Source organism: Coffea arabica, chromosome 6c (assembly GCF_036785885.1).
Source record: "Coffea arabica cultivar ET-39 chromosome 6c, Coffea Arabica ET-39 HiFi, whole genome shotgun sequence".
Classification (NCBI taxonomy): Eukaryota; Viridiplantae; Streptophyta; class Magnoliopsida; order Gentianales; family Rubiaceae; genus Coffea; species Coffea arabica.
In genome coordinates, this window is record NC_092320.1 from 35,576,418 (window position 1) to 35,597,144 (window position 20,727).

At 39.6% G+C, this 20,727-nt stretch overlaps 1 protein-coding gene across 1 annotated transcript; it reads right to left on the bottom strand.

The window, feature by feature from the left end:
- Positions 1 to 20,012: 20,012 nt before the first annotated feature.
- Positions 20,013 to 20,438, bottom strand: LOC113693482 (uncharacterized). Its single transcript, XM_027212015.1, has one exon. It carries the CDS (start codon positions 20,436 to 20,438, stop codon positions 20,013 to 20,015), a length of 426 nt encoding a protein of 141 aa, XP_027067816.1.
- Between the last annotated feature and the right edge of the window lie 289 nt (positions 20,439 to 20,727).

The following is a 20,727-nucleotide window of genomic DNA, read 5'->3' on the forward strand; positions in this document are numbered from 1 at the left end:
CGACTGCCCATCCAACACCTCAACCGCTTGCCCAAGAATCGGAGCTTCCCCCTCGCTTGAACCCGCCGCTGCTGTCCATGAATTGTCGCCGTAAGAGATCGTTGTAAGGTGACTTCTCCATTTACATTTTAGTTTTCCTTCAGAGCCTGTTTTTTTTTTTGTGAGTTGTTATTTTAACTTCCATGCGGATTGTTCATGGATTTTAGAATACACTTGTGTTATGTATTCGATTGGACTGAAGTTGTTGTTTTGCTTGCTTCTGATTGTTCATGTTGAAAATTTTGGGGGATGACTACGGTTTCAATTAAGCAAAAAATTGGTGAATTTTCTTTAGCCCATATGTTGTTCGATGAAATGTTCAATCGGAAATTATACTTGAAGATGATTGTCTGCACTTGCATATGAGGAAACTAGATAAGTCAGTCAATTCGCTTTCATTTCATGGTACGGCAGTTTTGGATCATTCGCTACGTTTGATGGAAACCTATTTCACAGCCTGTATTATTGTCTGCTTTGGTTCTCAAGATCTTTGGATAGATTCTGCTGGAAATTGTTCAGAAAATTGTTTTAATCTCATGTCATTTGTACGGTTTCTTGCTGGGTTAAAGTTCTCTGGGATTAGTTGATGGATCTGTGAAGAGTTCACTGCTGCTCCTTTTGGTTTCCTTTGTGCGTGATTTGGGTGAAAAATCATGGGAATGCAGAGTATAGGACTGGGCCTTAATGATACAATGCATGTTTGCTTGTTGGATGAAAGAATGTTGTCTATTTGGCTCTCATTATTTGCGTTTAGCATAGTCCTGAAAAATGAAAGTTGCAGTTAGTTTGGTTGCTAAAAGGCTTCATCAATTGCTGAGACCCTCTGTTGCAGAAATCCTCTTCGAGCTTGCATGAAGTTTCATAACAATTGGCATAGTTTCCTGCTTTGTTTCCGTTTTGTTGGATGTGGAAGTTGCTTGTTTTAATGCTTAGTTTGAAGCCTGGATAAATGACTGCCTGTAAAAACAGAAAATGCAGCAGGCTTACACTTTCGGTTGGCTGAAGTTTTTTTTGCATTGTTGAAGTGTGTGATTTGTTTGCCATGTGATTGGGATACCGTGTGCACATATGCCATGAGGTAGAATCACGTTTTGAAGTAGAGTTCATTTGCATGTTGGGGGGTTGAAATATTTGGACAAGGATCAAATGCTTGCTGAAAATGAATTTCAGATTGCTGAAAGCTTCATATCTTGCTGAAATTTTTGTTGAAGCATGTTACGTTGCTTGGCATGAATATTTCCTTGATTTTGCATCATTTCTTTCTGCATTTTACTGGTTTGAATGTCAAAATTGTGTGTTGTGTTGTTTAATTCAAAGTTTGAGCTAGTTTCTGAAATTTATGGTTAAAGATAAAAATGCAGCCGGCATTCACTCTAGTTGCAGAAACAGATTTCCCGTAAGCTTTGCATGAACTTGCATGGAAGTCTTCCAGGAATCTCATTGTTATTAAATGGTAGCCATGTTGGATTAGAAACGAATCAAGGCTTGGCATGAACCTTGCTGGCCGAAAGCCTTTTGGAGCTGCAAAAGTTGTCGAATGCAAAGTGCAGCAGAAAACAAGAAAATTCTGAATTTTCTTTGTATATAGCATTGCCGGAACTTGCAGGATTGCATTTTAGTTATGGTCCTTGTTGCTTAGTTTCACGACATTATTTTGATCAAAAATTGTGTTTTCAGAGCAAGTTGCGTTTGAAATTTGTTTTGGCTGCTGAAATCTTAAGGGCAAAGTATTGCAGAAATTTGTTTTTCCTTCGTAGATAGCATGAAGCTGCATTAGCTTTCATGTCTTTGATTCATAGCATTGTCACAAGAACCTGGGTTTTATTCATCCAATTTGCTAGTTAAATCTTGTGCAAAATGATTGACGAAGTTGCATGTTTTGATCCAAAGCATCAAGGGAGTGGCGGCAAAGCTGCAACTGGAAAATTGCAGCACTTTACTCCTTTCTTTGGTTGATATTTCTTGTATCTCTGGTAGCCACCAATCCAGATTTTCTGTTTTAGTCTTATAATGAACTGTCACTCGAATTGGTTGATGATTAGGAGTGATATTTTGTGGTTTGTTGATGTTTGTTTGGTGACGCATTTGGTTAATAATGAAACACAGCATATCATATAGGAAAGGAAACCAGAATTGCAGAGGGCCTTCTACGTGTTTGCATGGTTTTTGTATGAAAATGACTTCCAAAAATTGCATTCCAACCCCCCAAGTCTCCCCTTGTTTTACTATGACCCAATCAATCGAACAATCTCCTCAATTTGGTCCTTGGTAGTTTTGATTTTACAACTTCATTGCTTGTTTGCTTCAATTAACTACCATGCTTTGTTTAAATTGCACCTCATGCATAAAATTTAAGAGCTTCATGACAATGTGAGCCCGTGTTTGCATGTTTTTCTTTAATTTTCCCAAATAAGTTGGTACCTTGACCATTTCTTTTATTTTGGAGGATAAATAAGCCCGTATTCTTTCATTTGGGCTCCATTTCAAGGGATGTATAATTTCTTTTATCTTTTTTGTTTCTCTTATGTGACTCAACGTGCTAAGTGAATTGCATGTCTACTTTGCTTTCCTAGCTTTTCTTTAATTCCTTTTACTTATGTCATTTACTTTTTGTTTTCATTAAGTTATTCTTTTAATGGGGTATGTGTACACCTCTTGGCTTGTAATAGATAGGGCTGTGACGAGCAATTTGGTCCATTTTCCCTTTCCCCTTTTGTTTTAGTTAGTGAATGTAATAGGTCCATTGGCTTGGTTGCATGCCTATGTGTTATGTGTCAAGTGTTTTATTAGGCTCTTGCATCTAGTCGAGCATGCTAAGTGTTATGTGCTACGTGTTCATAAGTGATTCGCATGTCTACTCGCTTTTTATAGTCATGAATGAATGTAATGGATGAATGGACGTCACCACACTAGTCCAACGCTAGTTGTGGCTCATGTACGTTTCCGCTAGTCCAACGCTAGTCGGAATTCATAGAATGGGCTAGTCCAACGCTAGACCCTTAGGGATTTCCCCTCGTTAGTACATGTTTGCATGTTCATTACATGTCATGCATTCTTTTTAGTTTTATCATTTTGCATGCCCCTCGAACCCCTTTTCCCTCCATTTTAGGATTTTTGCATTTCATGCTAGTTATAGGGTTCATTTGCTTGAGAGTCCCCTTAAATATGGGATATAGACGAGTGTGGCTTTTTCTAAGCCTTAGCACGCTTGTATTCCCTCTATAAAAGGGCAAATTGAGTCACGATTTAGGTCTCCCCGTACCCAATGTGCATAAATTCCCTAGGATCATGCATCCACTCTACCATTTTATACTCTTATCACACTTTCATTTTTTTTCTCCCATCTTGCACATGTGCACCTTTATATTTTCACTTGCACACGAGCACTTTTGTCATTACTTGCACACATGCACTCCATATTATCATTTCACATACCGCACCTTGCCCACTCACGTGCACACTCTCACTTACACATTATTGTCTTTTATTACTTTTTCAAACTCATGCCCTCACATTACATACATGCATTCCATTCATTTGCATCCCACTCGCATTATTCGTGACTCCTTCAAAGGATCGTTATTGGGCTTCACAATTAATGTGATTGGCACCACTCAACCTTTGAAGAGAAATTTCCCCCAATACCCCTAGGTCTAGGGTTTTGCATTCATGTAGCACATCCAAATGTAATAAATTCTTTGGTTAAAACAAGAAAATCTTTGATTAAATCACGCAACTAGCCTTGGCTAGGTCGAAGGGGTGCCTTGGATTTTTATCCTTGCCTTCCCCTTCGTCAAATGTGACTCCCGAACCTTTTTCATTGGTTTACGTGGATTATGAGTCGTTTAAAAGGGGTTTCTTACAACTTTTTCCTAAAAAATTCATTTTTAGGTGACTTGGTACACCTTAACTCATTACCAAGTGGCGACTCCAATTTTGATTTCAAAAACCCTTTTTAAACTACATTTTGGGTCAAATCGTCGCATTCTCAAACCCCCATTTAGACCCATTTTTCTTTTAAATCAAAATTCATTTTCCAATCACAAATTGAATCAAAAAATACATTTTAAACCATTTTATTTATTTATCAAAAATGGGGCGCGACAGTGTTCGGTGGGTGTACAAGTGGAGCTCTACGGACCTTATTGTGGTCGACGGAGTGTCGGCAGGAGATCATACACGGCACATGAATTGGCTTTGGAGCCACCCGTATCCTTATTATGTGATGTTACTTTTCTGCTTTTGCTTTACTCTTACTAAGTAACTGTTGTTACGTGAAATTTACGCTTTTACCCCTGTTTACTTACTAAGCATATAGTTTACCCCTTTCCTTTTGTTTTACTTAGCAGGGGGCCGACGCGGGGATCGTTCGGGAAGGTGTTTAGTGTTTCGATTATAGACGAGTGAACATGTACTTGTTTTAGTTGACTAGTAAGATGTATATTTGAGTTTTATCTTGTAATTTATTTGAGGACTGTAGTGCTTGAGTGAGTCCCGGCGAGAGCTGGGCAGGCGGTCCGCCGAACCCTGGGGTACTCCCTAGGGGGAGGTGGGGCCGTCACATGGTTGGGACCAAAAAGTCTCATGGGAAACATTTTAGGTTTAGGATTGCATTTTCCTTTCCTTTTCGCATCCATTAGTCATATCCAACATGCGATACATACCTTGGGTAGAAAAATTAGGAAAAGTGGGGCTAAGTCACGCAACTAGCTTTGGTTAAGGTAAGGGAGTGCCTTAGGTGTTGCCTTTGCCTTCTCCCTTATCAAATGTGACCCCCGATCCCTTTCTTTGGTTATGTAGACCTAAAAGTTTTTAAAAAGGGTTTGTTTACTTTTTCAAAAAAAAAAAACAAAAATCATTTTGGGTGACTTGATACACCCTAACTCTATACCAAGTGGCGACTCCATTTTTCATACAAAAAACCCTTTTTAACTTTGTTTGGCCAAACCGTCGCATTTCACAATCCCACGGCCTTTTATTTTCATTTTTCGCACACGTTCACATACACTACTTTCACACCCATTCTCAAAAAGTGGGGCGCGACACTAACTAGTAATAAAAACTAATGGGTCAAGCTACTCACTAATGTGGCCCATATGGCCTAGACCATTGACCCAAAGACTAACAACGACTAAGGTGCAAACCACAAGCTAGTTAGGTCTCTTTATTACACTCTACTAAACTAGTAATAGGCCATGGACCCCCGTAGCCGAATCATGGCTTCTAATATTCAAGAATGGCCTAAACTAGGACAACAAGCCTAGCTTCGTTGAGGCCCTCGATGGCCTTTGGCTCTCCACTTGACTCTCGGGCCGCACAAAACAATGTTTGTAGTGTCTCATTCTATCTCTTCGCGCGAGTTCGTGTCATAGGCCCTAATGGCACTTTCACTTGCTCCAGTTAGATAGCTCTCTCGACCTCCTCATCACATTCGCCTTCCTCCTTGGTCAATTCGGGCATCTCCTCACAATCGTCATCATTAGATACGATTTCTCCATTGTGAGTGATGAGCATGACCCTTTGATTCGGACATTGGGATTGGATATGTCCAAATCCTTGGAATTTGAAGCACTTAATGTCCCTACTCCTAAGCTTAGGAGTCTCTTGAGCAGGTTTTGAAGTGGACCCAGATGCATCAACAAACTTGTTAGGGGTAGAATTGGAATTTTGATTAGGGAAATTACCTTGTGTTCGGCTAGGAATGGTTGGTGTAGCCGATTGTCCAACTTCATGTGATGTTCTTCTCGGCTGGTTTTCCTTCCATACATTCGGATTTGAGGTTTGGTAGGGTCGGCCACCTCTCCTCAGTTTCCTCCCCATTTCGGCCTTGATGGCTAACTCAAGAAGGTCACTCATATCCAAATAATGTTGAAGCTCCAAGGCCTCTTGAAGCGCAGGGTTTAAACCCCGAAGAAATCTTGCCATTGTGGCCTCACTATCTTCTTGGATATTAGCCCTCATCATGGTCATCTCGATCTCCTTGTTATAGTCCTCCACACTCATGTTGCCTTGAGTGAGGGTTTGCAGTTTTGAATGGAGATCGCGATTGTAGTAGCTTGGAACAAACCTCTTACGCATCATGGCCTTGAGTTTACGCCAAGTTCGGACTTGTGGTTCACCGTCTCTCCTCCTCCAGTCTGTACTTGATCCCACCAAACGAGTGCTAGTCGGTGAACTCAACAGTGGCAACCTTCACTTTTTGTTTCTCGCTATAGTCATAGCAATCGAAGACCATCTCGATTCAGCCTTCCATTCGAAGTAAGCCTCAGGGTCATTTTTTCCTTGGAAAGTAGGAACTTTGATTTTAAGTCCCTTAGGCACATCCTTAGAGGTGTCTCTTTTAGGCCTCTCAGCTCTTCCTTCATCCTCACTAGCCGAGTAGTTTTCATAATTTGCCCCTTTGGTACCATGATGACTTCAGTTGTGAAATCTGGATCGAGAGTCTCTCGTGACACTCTTAACGGTTATGTATTTCCTCCATTTGCTGCTCGCCAATTCGCTTACGCTCGCTTAAGCTCGCTTAAGCTCGTGTTTCATGGCATTGAACATCAAAGTGTAATCAGGGGTTGGATTGGTTTGCTCCATGTCCTTTGTTTTGCCCTGCAAAAAGGTTAGTGACAAGAAAAATAATGCAAGTGGTACCTCACTTCACTCCCTTAGGGTTTCGCTCACTCTCGTATTTTCACTCTAAAGCACTCGAATGAGCTTATCAAATTCCTTACCTGGCCGGCTCGGATTGGTTGAGAAATGCCATACAACAATCCACAAATTGTTTCCCAACTTTCCTCAAGAGTAACCAAGGAACAAGGACACAATTCGGATGCAAAACTGGAAACAATAGGGACGGTTTGGACTTTCCTAAAGGCTGACCGAATTGGGAAAGTAGCGCTAGTATGAACAGAAAATGACAAAACCCTAGTTTCCTAAATTGGAAAGACTTGTCCAAGTGGAACTAGGAGAGTTATCCAAGCTGTCCACTTAGTTCCCTAATTGAATTTGGAAACAAGTTAGTTTTGGGAAACCTTTTAGAAAATCTTTTCTTTTTGAAACAACTTTTAGAAACTTCCAATTACTACTCCAAGAAGGACTCACGCAAATCAGATTTGGTTCAAACACAATTCTTGCGCAAATCAGATTTTTTTGTTCCAACCACAAATCACACAAGTCGGTGGAGAGGCTATTAATCCCCCTGTCACACGATCCTTGACTTGCAAACGCACAAGATCAAGTTCGGATTGTTTTTGGTGCAAACACTCCCAAGGCAGTTTCGGTTTTCTTTTTGGTCAAAACAATGGAATCTCAACAAGGTGATGCACACAACCCTCCTCGGGCTCCCCCCAAATGGGTTACCCAAGATGTTCCCAAGAAGGAAACAAGAACTCCAAGAAAACCCTTCACCAATGCTCGAGAATCCAAGAAGATGTTCACGAGACAGATGAAACAAGTTTCCAAAAATCAAGATATTCAAGAACTCCAAGAAGTCGTAGATCAAAACTTTTGAATCTTTTCTCTTTTCTTTGTTTTTATTCTCTTTTGGCTAGGAACAAGATGTAACCGTAACTGATTTGGCAATAAAAGTTCGAGTTTTTCCTTTCTTGTTTTTGTTTCTTGCCAACCAAATTCTCTCTTTTTTTCTTTTCTTTCGATTCTGGTTTTTTTTACATATACGAACAACACCACACAAACTTGGCCGAATGGGTTAATTTCCAGATTCGGTTCGGCCAATCATGCACACAAGAACTATCAAAAACATCAAGATCCTTCAAGAACTTCCAAGGGAGTTATCAAGAACTTCAAGATTGTGATCAAGAAACTCAAGAAACTCAAGATTCTTGTAGGTTCTCTCAAGATTCACAAATACCAACAAGTTGTTGCCAAAATCCAGATTTGAAAACCAAGTTAACAAGTTGGATAACTCACGATCAAACTTGGACAGATTCGGATAGCAAGGTACGATAACAAGGAGACTTTGTTTGGAGGGTTTGTATGACTACTACGGACGGCAACAACAACAATGATGGAACACAAGATAGAAGTTCAATAGCAACTACGGATAGAATTTTAGGGTTAACGTGTGACGACCCACTTCTCCCAAGGGCGAACCCAAGGGTATCGGCGGGCCGCCTGCCTAACTCGCGCTAGGACTCAAAACTTAAAACAATAAAGCTAAATGAACCGAAAGAGCACTATATACACAATATATACAATCCCAAAAATGTTCAAATCATCCCATTACATCCTTATGAATATAACCAAAACCAAAGAGTAGACCCTAAGGAGGGTCCTTATACAAACCACCAAAACTAAAACAAACATCCTAATTGTCCAACTATTACATGCAAATCTAACTATACTAGTGTATGTGTCAAAAGTCCCCGCGTCGGCCCCTGCTAAGGAAAACAAAAGGAAAGGGGTAAGCTATATGCTTAGTAAGTAAACAGGGGCAAAAGCATAAATTTCACGTAACGACAGTTACACAGTAAGAGTAAAGCAAAAGCAGAAAAGTAACATCACATGATAAGGATACAGGTGGCTCCAAAGCCAAATCGTTTGCCATGCGTGACCTCCTGCCGACACTCCGTCGACCACAAATAAGGTCCGTAGAACTCCACTTGTACTCCCACCGTACACCATATCACCCTCTCTGGCCAGACACCTCACAAACTTGCTTGAGCGAACGAAATTGAGCTTGGTTCACAAGCTCGGGTCACAAACTTGGTCCACATACTCGGTGAACCGGATTCACAAACTTGGTGACCTCAAACCAGGTTGGACTGACTTCGACCAAGCCCTAACCGGCTCGAATAGTCCATCTAGGTCATGAGATCGGGCCCCAAACTCACAAACTTCACAAACTTTACTCAAAAGTCACCCGAGCCACAAGCTCAAGGGGTTTAGTTCCAAAATGATTCATATACATATGCCATGTATAAATATGTGCGCAAATTAGGGTTTAGGTCAAGTGCGATAAAGTACACCATTGCCTAGGTACCCTTTTCATACATATCGAAACACATAAGATCGGCCTGAATACTTACCCAACGAACAAAAGAGCAAAAGTACGAAATTCGTGCCGCGAGGAGTAGCTAATAGGCCCCACCGGCTCCACCTAGCTCACCAATGTCTGAAATAGAAGATTGTGTCACAATATCTCACAAACGCCTACTAACATACTTAAAACAAGCAAAACAGCAAAATCGTCAGATACGAGTGCGGAAACGGCATACGGAATCGGAAATGGTAACCCAATCGCTTTGCCATCAAAACTGTTTTGAGCCTAATTGAAGCTACGAGTGCCGGATCAAGGTACATAGGGTACTGTTGTGAAGCTAAGAGGAAGGGTTATAATTTCCATGAAGACACCTCAATCCGGATCTAAACGGAAATAGGTCGAAAGTGCAGAAAACCGTTCCAGGAATTCACACTCTAGAGTAACGGACAGGGTATGTTTGCTGGACCATAACTCCCAGCTCACAAATCCAAATCAGGAAATTCTACAGGCATTAGAAATCGGAGACATAAGGCTAAAACTTTGATGTTTTGGCCAAGTCCTGAATCCACTCAGAACAGAACGAAAATTGAGTGCCAAAGTACCCGTCAGAACTGTCCAGATTCAAAGGCAGTTCTGACGATCGATCTTGTTTTGGTCATAACGGGAGCTACGGAATTCAGATTTCGACGCACTTTATACCGTTTCGAAGCTAAAACCAAGATCTACATTTATTATGAAGGGTCGACACCCAGATCGTATGTTATCAAAACAGAAAAAATCACGGTCAGAAGCTAGTTCAAAACGCAACAGAATCTGATGTTCAAAATAGGCCTGAGTGTTTTGTCTATAACTCAGGATACACGGATCCATTTGACCTGAAATTTTACAGGCATATTCAGGACTTATGAGGCTACAACTTTCATGTTTTGAGTAACTTCTGAATCCATACGTAACATCAATAAAAATGAAGCCAAAGTTCAGATGCTGAACTGCCCAAGTTTTCCAGATTTGCCGGTTTTGCGCGCCGCAACCGTACAGTCCATTTTTATGATTCTTATACAAGTTTTTCTAACCAATTTGATACCAAACAACCATAGGTATATCAGCCTAGGAGTGGTCCGAAATTCTCTCCTTCTTTTACCACAAAATTACCAAACACTAACCAAAATCCCTATCCTCACTTCATATGCACTAATGAAAGTCAATTAGCCAAACCCTACCTCACTAGTCATTAGCCAAGCCAAACTAACCTAATGGAGTCTAGGGTTTCATAATCAAAATCTGATTTTACCAAAATCTAACCATACAAGAACAATCAACACACCACAAATTCCCTCTACAAGTCAATTTCTCAATCAAAGCAACTAAGGAAAGCATTAAAGCAAGAAGCCTTAATTTTTTTCTCTTTTGACCGAATTTCCAACAGCCACAAAACACTAAAATTAACCATGAAACTTCAACATAAACATCAATTCCACCATACAAATCCATAATCACAACAAAATACATCACTTCCATAGCTTAAAGATTAGAAACCCTAAAATTTTTCTTTCAAAGAAGATGGCATACCTTCAAATGAGTTTGGGGAATGATCAAACTTCAACAATCAAGCTTCTAAGTTGATCCCTCAAGCTTCAAAAGGCAAGATGAAAGGCTAGAAGATGAAGAACTTGAAGAATTTCTTTCCTTTCTTTACTCTCTCAATCTCGGCTCTCCTCTCTCTCTTTCTCTCCAAGTTTGGTTTTGTTTTGTCTTGTGATTATCTTACAATCCTAAGGTAATAAATAGTCAAAGACAATAGAAGATATTTATTAGGCTAACCAATCACATAAAAGTGCTTTATTTGCTTTGTAACCCTTGCACTTCAACTTAGCTTTTATTCTACTCTTGCCCTCAAACATTTGGTAATGTTTCAATTAACTTCATAGGTCATAACTTAATCTAGTCTAAAACATGTAATCACACTTAATTACTTTACTAATCACTCTCTTATCTTAATCACCTATACTTAAACATACTTTTTCCATAATAAAAACAATTAAACAACAACCTTTAGAACATTGGCAAAATTAGGGTTTTTAAACCCATCTTAAGCTTTCTAATGAATTATAACACTAGAGGTTTGCTAATCCAGGATTTGCTAACCAATTCAAACTTGCTAAACCTTTGTAAACTAAACTGAATCCTAGATTTACTTATGCCAACCCACACACTAGAACACCGAATATAAATTATAGCTTGAACTTACGAATAATACATAAACTAGGGTTTTCAATCTTAACCGAGATTAGGGTTCTCTCCTTAGCCCTAAAACCCTAATATCAACTTACGAACTGACTGGGGCCTCACATAACGACACAACACAGCATGGGCAGAATTGACTCCAACGACAAAAACAAAACTAATGACGCGACAACAAGTAAGACAACGGAAAACAAGGAACCCTAGACGACAACAAGAACAAAAACGATGGATATAATGGATTGATACCTCAACCTAAGCTTTGAAGCCAATTGATATGCTCCTCGGTCAACACGTTCCGAGACACGTAGCACGTATGCTCAAGGATCTAGATGGTTGTTCAATTTGCTTGGTTTGCGGAATCGAGAATCAAGAGGGACGACGCAACTCGATTCGAGGCGGTAGAACGGTGACTCCAATTGAGGTGGTTACTCAAGTAGATAGGCTGGATGAACAATCAAGAACAATACGCGAGATTGCTCAAAGAACCCTTGCCAAACAAGTTAAGGTGTAACTCTTGAAATTGAAGAGAAACAAAACTGAAAACTTTATTATCAATGAAGTCTAACCTTCAACCGTACAAAGGGAGCCTTTTTATAGGCTAGAAACCTAGGAGCCTAATGCGGCCCATCTACTTAAACTAGAAAAAAGATTCGGTCCACTCTTGAACATGGGTGGGCCGATTATTTGACTCCAATAACTAATAAACTATTAATTAAAACACGACTAACAAACCAACCAGCAACTAAGGACTCAATAACAATCAACCCAACTAACAAACTAACAACTAACAATCGGTCAACTCATTACGGACACGTGTGGCCATCATTCGATGTCTCATTGGCTTGGATCAACGTGTAGACAAGTCGGCTTGAATCAAAGTATAGACAACTTGATTAACATCCTTCAAGGCTTCAAAGTCTCTATGAAAGCCTTGAGTCAAGGCCGCCATCCGTGCACACATCAGTCCCCTCCATTTGAGAAGGATTTGTCCTCAAATCTGGATGGAACTGGATGATACTACAGGAGTTGGTAGTATGAAACCTCAAATCTAACGCCACCACATATTGGCCCTCTTAGACTGAATGATACTTGCATACGTCATGATTAATATGATTCGGTGCACATGTATATTGGTCAGCTTGAAAATGCTCACAACCGGCCAAGAAAAACTAATGACTTTACTCCAATGACTCCTCGAAGACAATGCATATAGCTTCGGTTCCATGAGGCAATGTAGAATGTATGGTTCATTGGCAGCAAGGTTACAGCTTCTTGGACCCTCCAAAATACAACTGAGAGAATGAAGAACACTTGGAACATGTTCAACTTCATTAGACTGATCATCACTTGGAACACTTGTTGCAAAATGGTAAGACGGCATAGGACCAGATTCCAGTGCAAGAAATCCCTTTGAAACAATGGATTTAGGGATGGAACATGCCATGATCAACTCAAACTCTCCTTGCTTAACCTGCGACAAAGCAACTACACTCGAAGACAATGCCTTGTCGAGTTTATCAGCATTCAAGAGCACATGTTTACAGAGCACAAATAACAAAGGCTGATTAGATTGCACAACTTTCCTAATGTCGTTAGCCTTTATTATCATGCTTTGTTTCCTAGTGTTTGACTTAACTAATGCTTGTTGTGACGGCCCCACCTCCCCCTAAGGCGAACCAGAGGGTTCGGCGGACCGCCTGCCCAGCTCTCGCCGGGACTCAGTCGCTCACTACAGTTCTCAACCCAATTACAATATAAATCTCAAAATTACATCAAATCCTCCAATGATTACATATTACAAATGCAGCGGAAACTGATTCCAATCGTGGAACGTATACTTACATCCATATCAATTTCACATATTTACACAAGACCAACTCATACATAAAATAGATCCAAACTTAAACTGTACACGATATAAGCCATCCAGTCACGTGAATAAGCACTCCAAGCTTTCCTTCGCCTTGAGCCCTGTGGGGGGAGAAATAAAACATTTTTGGGGTGAGCTAGAAGCTCAGCGAGTAACCATTAAAATCAGTAATCAATTCAGTTTCACAGTCGTTCATTTCAGTGATGTCATGATTTCAAGATCAAATGTACACTTATTGCTCTCGTGAGCCAGCGAAATCGTTGTACTTAAACACCCAACGCTCCAAACAAACATTTAACAGTAAACAGTCAGTGGGGAGCCATTTGCTCCAGATGAACAGTACACAGAGGTGGAGACGTTGGTGTTCAGCACACGAATTCCAAGCACTCATTTAAGCCAAAACATGTCATGGGCCACATGCAAGCACTCATGATATGCAAACAAGTAAATAGTGCAAGAAACGGTTCATAAGTAACTTTGGAAACAGTTTAGGGTCACTCACCTCCACGGCTCAGAAACCATCCATCATATAACATTGCCTTGCTCAAATCCAAGCCTTAGATCACAAACCCAATGCAAACAAGTCCCTTCAAAGTTCGGACAGCACTTCCCCTACATTTGCTAACTTTTCCAGCCATCATGGCTTCATTATTACTTCAGCCAGTCCCAAAGTCACACAAATAAGTTCATCTAATATCCATTCAGCAAGCTCCAAGTAGTACAAAGACAAGTCAAGCTAGGGAAAAGTCCGGAAATGAAGGTTAAGCTCAAAACCAGAAAAACAGTTTTGACGTCATTTTGCGGTAATGGTGTCAATTTCACTATGATTATCGGATGGGGGTGTAAGACCCACCGTTTCGAAGCTATGAAACAGGGATACAACAATGTAGAAGGCCACTCAATCCAAATCCTAGCACAACTAGGTTAAATATGCCAAAAATACCAAACCAGAACCACTAAAACAGGTTCACAAATCCCACTATGCTGTAATTGGTATAACTCGGTCTGTACAGGTCCAAATGCATTGATTCCAAAGGCATATGGAAGCTAAGACATCCAGATACATTTCATCAGAAGACACCAACATCCAAATCCAAAGCAATTCCAGTCAAAATGGCCAATTACAAGTGCAGTTTTCGCATTCTGATCAACCCAGAACAGCAACAGTAAAAACGCCATATCTCACTCTACACTAATCCAAATGACCTGAAATTTTGTAGGCACTTCAAACTCATCAATACCTACAACTTTCATGTTTTGAGCAAAGTCCAATTCGGCCTCTAACCCTATGATCCAAAACCGGACAGAATTAGGGGTTTATGAACCCTAACTTTCCATTTTCCATCCAAATCCAAAATTGATTGCATTTATCAACAATTCACACCTACTAGAGTCATTTTAAACCATTACCATTCATCATACAAGGCCACAACATCCCATTCATATTAAACCAGAAAATTCATCATAAAATGGAAAACTTCACCAAATCACTTCAAATCAAGAAATAATTCACATAATCCATCACTTTAGCTACTACTAAGCATCACTTAAGCATCATTAGGTGTAGTAGGATGTTCAACCATCACTTACCTAGGAAACAAGAGAAAGGAAGATGTTGGACACCTTAGCTCTTCAAACAAACTTCACCACAACACTCACTAGTACCAAATGAAAGGATTTTATGGAGTAGAATCTAATTTAGGCAATTGTTTTGGTTGATTTGAGCTAATTGGGAGCTTGAAAATTGAAGAAGCTTTCTTCCTTCTTGAGCTAAGAGGGCCGGCCAACAAGAGGTGAAAAATGGTGATTTTTGGGCAATTTTTGAAGATATTTACTCAAATGGGTCAAAAGTCAAAAAGGTGAATAGTAACTCTTAAGCCAAAACCAATGTAGTGGTGACACTTGTCACCTTCATAAATGCAATCTTATCTTTCTCTTTCCTCTCACATCAATCAAATCTCACTCTCGACTTATCTCTTAACACCCGATAAATTTTACACAGTATCTGAAACTTAACCTTATTGGCCGAATTTTTCCGAACTTTTCGCACTAGTGGGTCCCACGTCCATTATATATTCTTAATTTTCCAAAAACTCTCCAAGGCTAGAAAAACCATCTAAAAACTATAATTACTCATAAAAATTCCTCAGAAAATTTCCTAAACCAGGAAATGCAGAAAACATGCTATTAAAGGAAATAAAACCCTCGGAAAAGATTAGGGTTTTTTTACGGGTTCTCAAACTCTTTTTTTTCGGGGCGTCACAATCTCCCCTCCTTAAAAGAATGTCGTCCTCGACATTCCACTTCTACTAATCAGGTTGAGATATCCCGCAAGAATCACTAATATTTCAAGCCAAGCCCACAGTCCGGCATCCTAAACTTCAAGCCTAGGATACACTACAGAGATCTGAAACCTAAGCTCGGATACCAACTGTGACGACCCCACTTCTCCCAAGGGCGAACCCAAGGGTATCGGCGGGCCGCCTGCCTAGCTCGCGCCAGGACTCAAAACTTAAAGCAATCAAACGAGATAGATTGAAAGAGCACTATATACAATATATACAATCCCAAAAGTTATATTTACATCTTCAAAAGTCTCGAGTCAAACCACTCTAATATACTACAACCACAACCAGCAGAAGATAGACCCTAAGAAGGGTCCTTATACAAACCACCAAAACAAAAACAAACATCCTAACTGTCCAACTATTACAAACAAACTTAACTACACTAGTGTAAGTGCCAAAATCCCCGCGTCGGCCCCTGCTAAGGAAAACAAAAGGAATGGGGTAAGCTAAAAGCTTAGTAAGTATTCAGGCCAGTTTGGTGTGTTTTCTTTGCTATGTGTTTGAGATATGTGAAAGGGTACTTAGGCGAGGGTGTACTTTATCGCACTCGACCTAAACCCTAATTTGAATGTATAATTGTACTTGACATATGTATATGAACCTTTTGGAACCAAAACCCTTGAGCTTGTGGCTCGGGGCGACTTTCGAGTAAAGTTTGTGAATTTTGTGAAGTTTGTGAGTTCGTGGGGCCGATCTAAGACCTGTTTGGACTATTCGAGCCGGTTAGGGCTTGGTCGAAGTCAGTCCAACTTAGTCCGAGGTCACCAAGTTTGTAGGTTCATGTTATGAACCAATTTTGTGAATCCGGTTCACCGAGAAGGTGACCAAGTTTGTGACCCGAGCTTGTGACTCAAGCTCAAGTTTGTGATTTCGTTCGCCCGGGCAAGTTTGTGAGGTGACTGGCCAGTGAGGGTGATAAGGTGTCGGTGGGTGTACAAGTGAAGTTCTACGGACTATTATTTGCGGTCGACGGAGTGTCGGCAGGAGATCATACATGGCACATGAATTGGCTTTGGAGCCACCCGTATCCTTATTATATGATGTTGTTCTTTTCTGCTTTTGCTTTACTCTTATTGTGTAATGGTTGCTACGTGAATTTATGCTTTCGCCCCTGTTTACTTACTAAGCTTTTAGCTTACCCCATTCCTTTTGTTTTCCTTAGCAGGGGCCGACGCGGGGATTTTGGCACTTACACTAGTGTAGTTAAGTTTGTTTGTAATAGTTGGACAGTTAGGATGTTTGTTTTTGTTTTGGTGGTTTGTATAAGGACCCTTCTTAGGGTCTATCTTCTGCTGGTTGTGGTTGTAGTATATTAGAGTGGTTTGACTCGAGACTTTTGAAGATGTAAATATAACTTTTGGGATTGTATATATTGTATATAGTGCTCTTTCAATCTATCTCGTTTGATTGCTTTAAGTTTTGAGTCCTGGCGCGAGCTAGGCAGGCGGCCCGCCGATACCCTTGGGTTCGCCCTTGGGAGAAGTGGGGTCGTCACACTTGTTCATTTGTAACACTAGTGACAACACTCTTCCCAAGGTTGGCCAGTGAGAGTTGAGCGTCCCCTACTTAACATTTATGAGTTAAGGAGATTTACTCCAACGACTTATGCAGGCATAGCATAAATAATCACTTAAACACTTCACTTAATTCACTTAACGAGTCACTTCAAGCAATTCAAGCATTTCATGTCAAGTAATTCAAGTACACTTCACTTAAATGAGAACGAGTGTGATAAAGTACACACTCAACTCAGTATTTCCAAAATATTCGATATCAATAGCATTTAACATGTATCACGTATTTCACACACTTGACACTCACCAATCACAAAAGAAACAAGTGAGCAATGTCCATTCGAGGGTTCAGGCATCCACCGTGGGATCCTCTTGAAGGTCCTCTTGAATGCTTGAGCAATTAATAATAAACTATTACACACTATCACTTAAAACCCCTAATTATTGAAGATAAGGAGATGTCGCGAAAATGAGCTTTAATTACTCATGAATCGAGGCTCAAAAGTGGGATTTAGTAATACAAGGAAATCTGATTTTCATCTTTAAGATCAAGTATAAAATGATCCAGCGATATCGAGGGACAATGGAGAGTTCTAAAAACTCAATTTCCTTAAGTTTGGAAATTTCAGATTTGACAAGTAATCTTTGAAAAATCGTATCTTACTCTCTGTAGGTCCAAAATTGGAAAACTTGGTACCATTGGAAACTACTTCCAAAGTACTAAACGTTACTAGAAGACACTTTTCCATGATTCAAAATGGAAGACATTCGAATTTCGGCTTCAAGTTGCTATTTTGGCTATCAAGACAGTTTTGGGGTTGGTTTTTGGCCAACTTTGAAAATTCGGCAAAATTTACAGAATGCGATATAGTCTCTAAAATTTGAAAATCAATTAGAGTTACAATCAAAGTTTAAAACACAACAAGCGGAACAAGAATCGAAGTTTTGAACACCAAAATATAGAGGCTCAAAGTTACTAAATTTTCCTCATTGAACAGGGATTTTCCAGATTTGAAGCATGAATTTTGAGGCTTTAGTTGGGCATCGAAATGGACTTGGAATGGCACCAAATTTGGCAGTATTATACTACCATATAAGGGCTATTCCTCTGTCAAATTTTGTTTAAAAATTCATACGGAAATTCAGTCAACAAAGCCACTAAAGTTTTCAAGAATTTCTAAGGCAAATCTGCCTTGTACTTCAATTTTCCTTTTCTCAATTATTTGGCCAACGACCACATCTCAAACATGGTTCATTTGTGAAGACAATGTATAAGAAACATTCAAAATGTGTTTGATAGGTGATTAACACCAAGGGTTTCAAAACAACAAGTCCCAATTCAAAATGAGCCATTGGCTAGCCCAAAATTAGGGTTTTCAATCACTAATGCATTTCTGAAATTTGGCCACAACTCACTCAATTTAACTTGGAATTGGGTGTGGTTTGTGGCGTTGGAAACTACATTTATAGGGCTACAATTTCTCAGAAGGAATCATTTTGAAATTCTGTCCATAACTAGCTCAAATTCAAGCAACAGGTTCTAACACATAATAGGCTTTCTAACACAACCGAGAAAGGGCAGGTGACTTTAAAAGGCTGGTACGGTTCGTTCAAGTGGAATCAGAGGATGAATTTTATACCGTTGGAAAACTGGAAATATCTAGTTTCTAATTCCGCAAACAGCACTCGATTTTGACATCGGAGCAAAGAGTTATGGTCAATTCAAAATCACTGCCAGAGCAACTCTGGACAGTTTTCCAGCCATGAAACCATTTCGAAATTTAAACATTTACCCAACCAAATCAAGTGATTTTTGGTGAAAACATTCCACACAACCTATACAACATATATACATCAAAATCAAGTCAATTTAACCACAAAAAATAGCACCAAGGAGCTCAGCAAAGACAGGGCAGATTCGGCCCTTCAACATGCAACACTTCCTTTGATTTCCTTTTCACTTTTACCACTTAGCTCTACTAGATTAACACTTAATCAACACAATTAACATCCAATCTCATCAAATCAGATCATCAACTCACAAGATTTCCAACAATCCAAAGCTACCCACATGAAGCTACAAGCTTCTAAGTGCAATATAACTTACATAAACTAAGATTTGAAGAGTGGATGATCATATACCTCCTTAGATGTTAAGACCAGAGATTTTCGATCCTCTAAAGCTCAAGAAAACCGTGGAAATAAAGCTCTTCTCCTAGCCTAAGATGATCTCCAAGTGATTTTGAGTGTGTGGTAGAAATTTGAGATGATTTGGTGTAAGTTTGAGTGAGATGAGATGAAGAAATTTTTGGGTCTTCTTCCTAGGGAGTGAAATCTGATGTAGTTAGTTTCTAAAGGAAGCTTAAGAGTTTGTGGCCCAAAATTACTCCAAGTCAACTAAAAAAATAATGCGCGCGCGCGTTTCGTGCTCATTTCCTCTCGGGTTTGTTTCACTTGTGCTCTAAACTTTTAATGCACTTCCATTCATACTATTATTATTCACTCTTAATAGTCTAAAAATAAGGGTCTAATATCCCTCAAATAATTGCGCGCGTGAAAACGTGTACTTCCGATTTGTGCGCGATAAAGCGAAATTTCTAAAGAATTCTTATAACGATGGCATAATTATCTAGTACTTGAGTACCTAATAATAAAAATACCTATTTTAAGGCTAATGTTTAAGTCTTCAATTTCCAAGCTCATTGTACCCTCGAATCGATTATTATCTCCAAACGCGCATTCACTATTCTCACTAAACGAGCTTTTATAAATTAAATTTGGTAACAAGTCATTTTAAAAATACATGTAAGCCATAGTTCCATGTAATTGGGTTTACAAAGGTTGGAATAAAATATTCGGAGCAAACGAGCATTTAAATATTTAAACAAGCTAGAAATAGGGATTTAAAATAAGTAAATTTTGCGAGTCCTCACATCCTCTTCCCCTTAAGAGAATTTCATCCTTGAAATTATACCTTGATTTGTAAATAAGTCTGGATATTTTCCTCACATTTCTTCTTCAACTTCCCAGGTTGTCTCGTCTAGTCCATGGTTCCTCCAAAGAACTTTTACCAATGGAATCCACTTGTTCCTCAGTTCTTTCACCTTACTATCTAGAAGTTTCACTGGTTTCTCCTCATAGGTCAGCGCCTCATCAATTTCAATACTTTCCGGTTGTAAGATATGAGAAGGGTCTGGATGGTATTTCTTAGGCATGGACACGTGGAAAACATTATGAATCTGAGACAAACTCGGTGGCAGTTTCAACTTATACGCTACGTTTCCCACGCGTTGGATAACCTTATAAGATCCCACAAACCTCGGTTGTAAATTTTTTCCTTTTCCAGACATCAATCTTGCTTTTAGAGGTGTAATCTTAATAAATACTAGATCTCCAACCACAAATTCTGTGAGAACCCGTAATTTTCTCATTTTCGAGGTTTTATTCTCTTAATGGCATGTTTTCTGCATTTTCTTTATTAGGAAAATTTTTCCGATAATTTTTACGAGTAAATATAGTTTTTAGATGATTTTTCTAGTATCGGTTAGGTTTTGAGAAATTAAGAGCGTATACCGGATGTGGGACCCGCTAGTGTGGAAAGTTCGAAAAAATTCGGCCAACTAGGTTAAGTTTTGGATACTGGGCTTAAATTATCGGGTGCTAAGAGATAATTAGAGGTTACTAAGTGGATTGGTGTGAGAGGAAACAAAGTGATAGCTA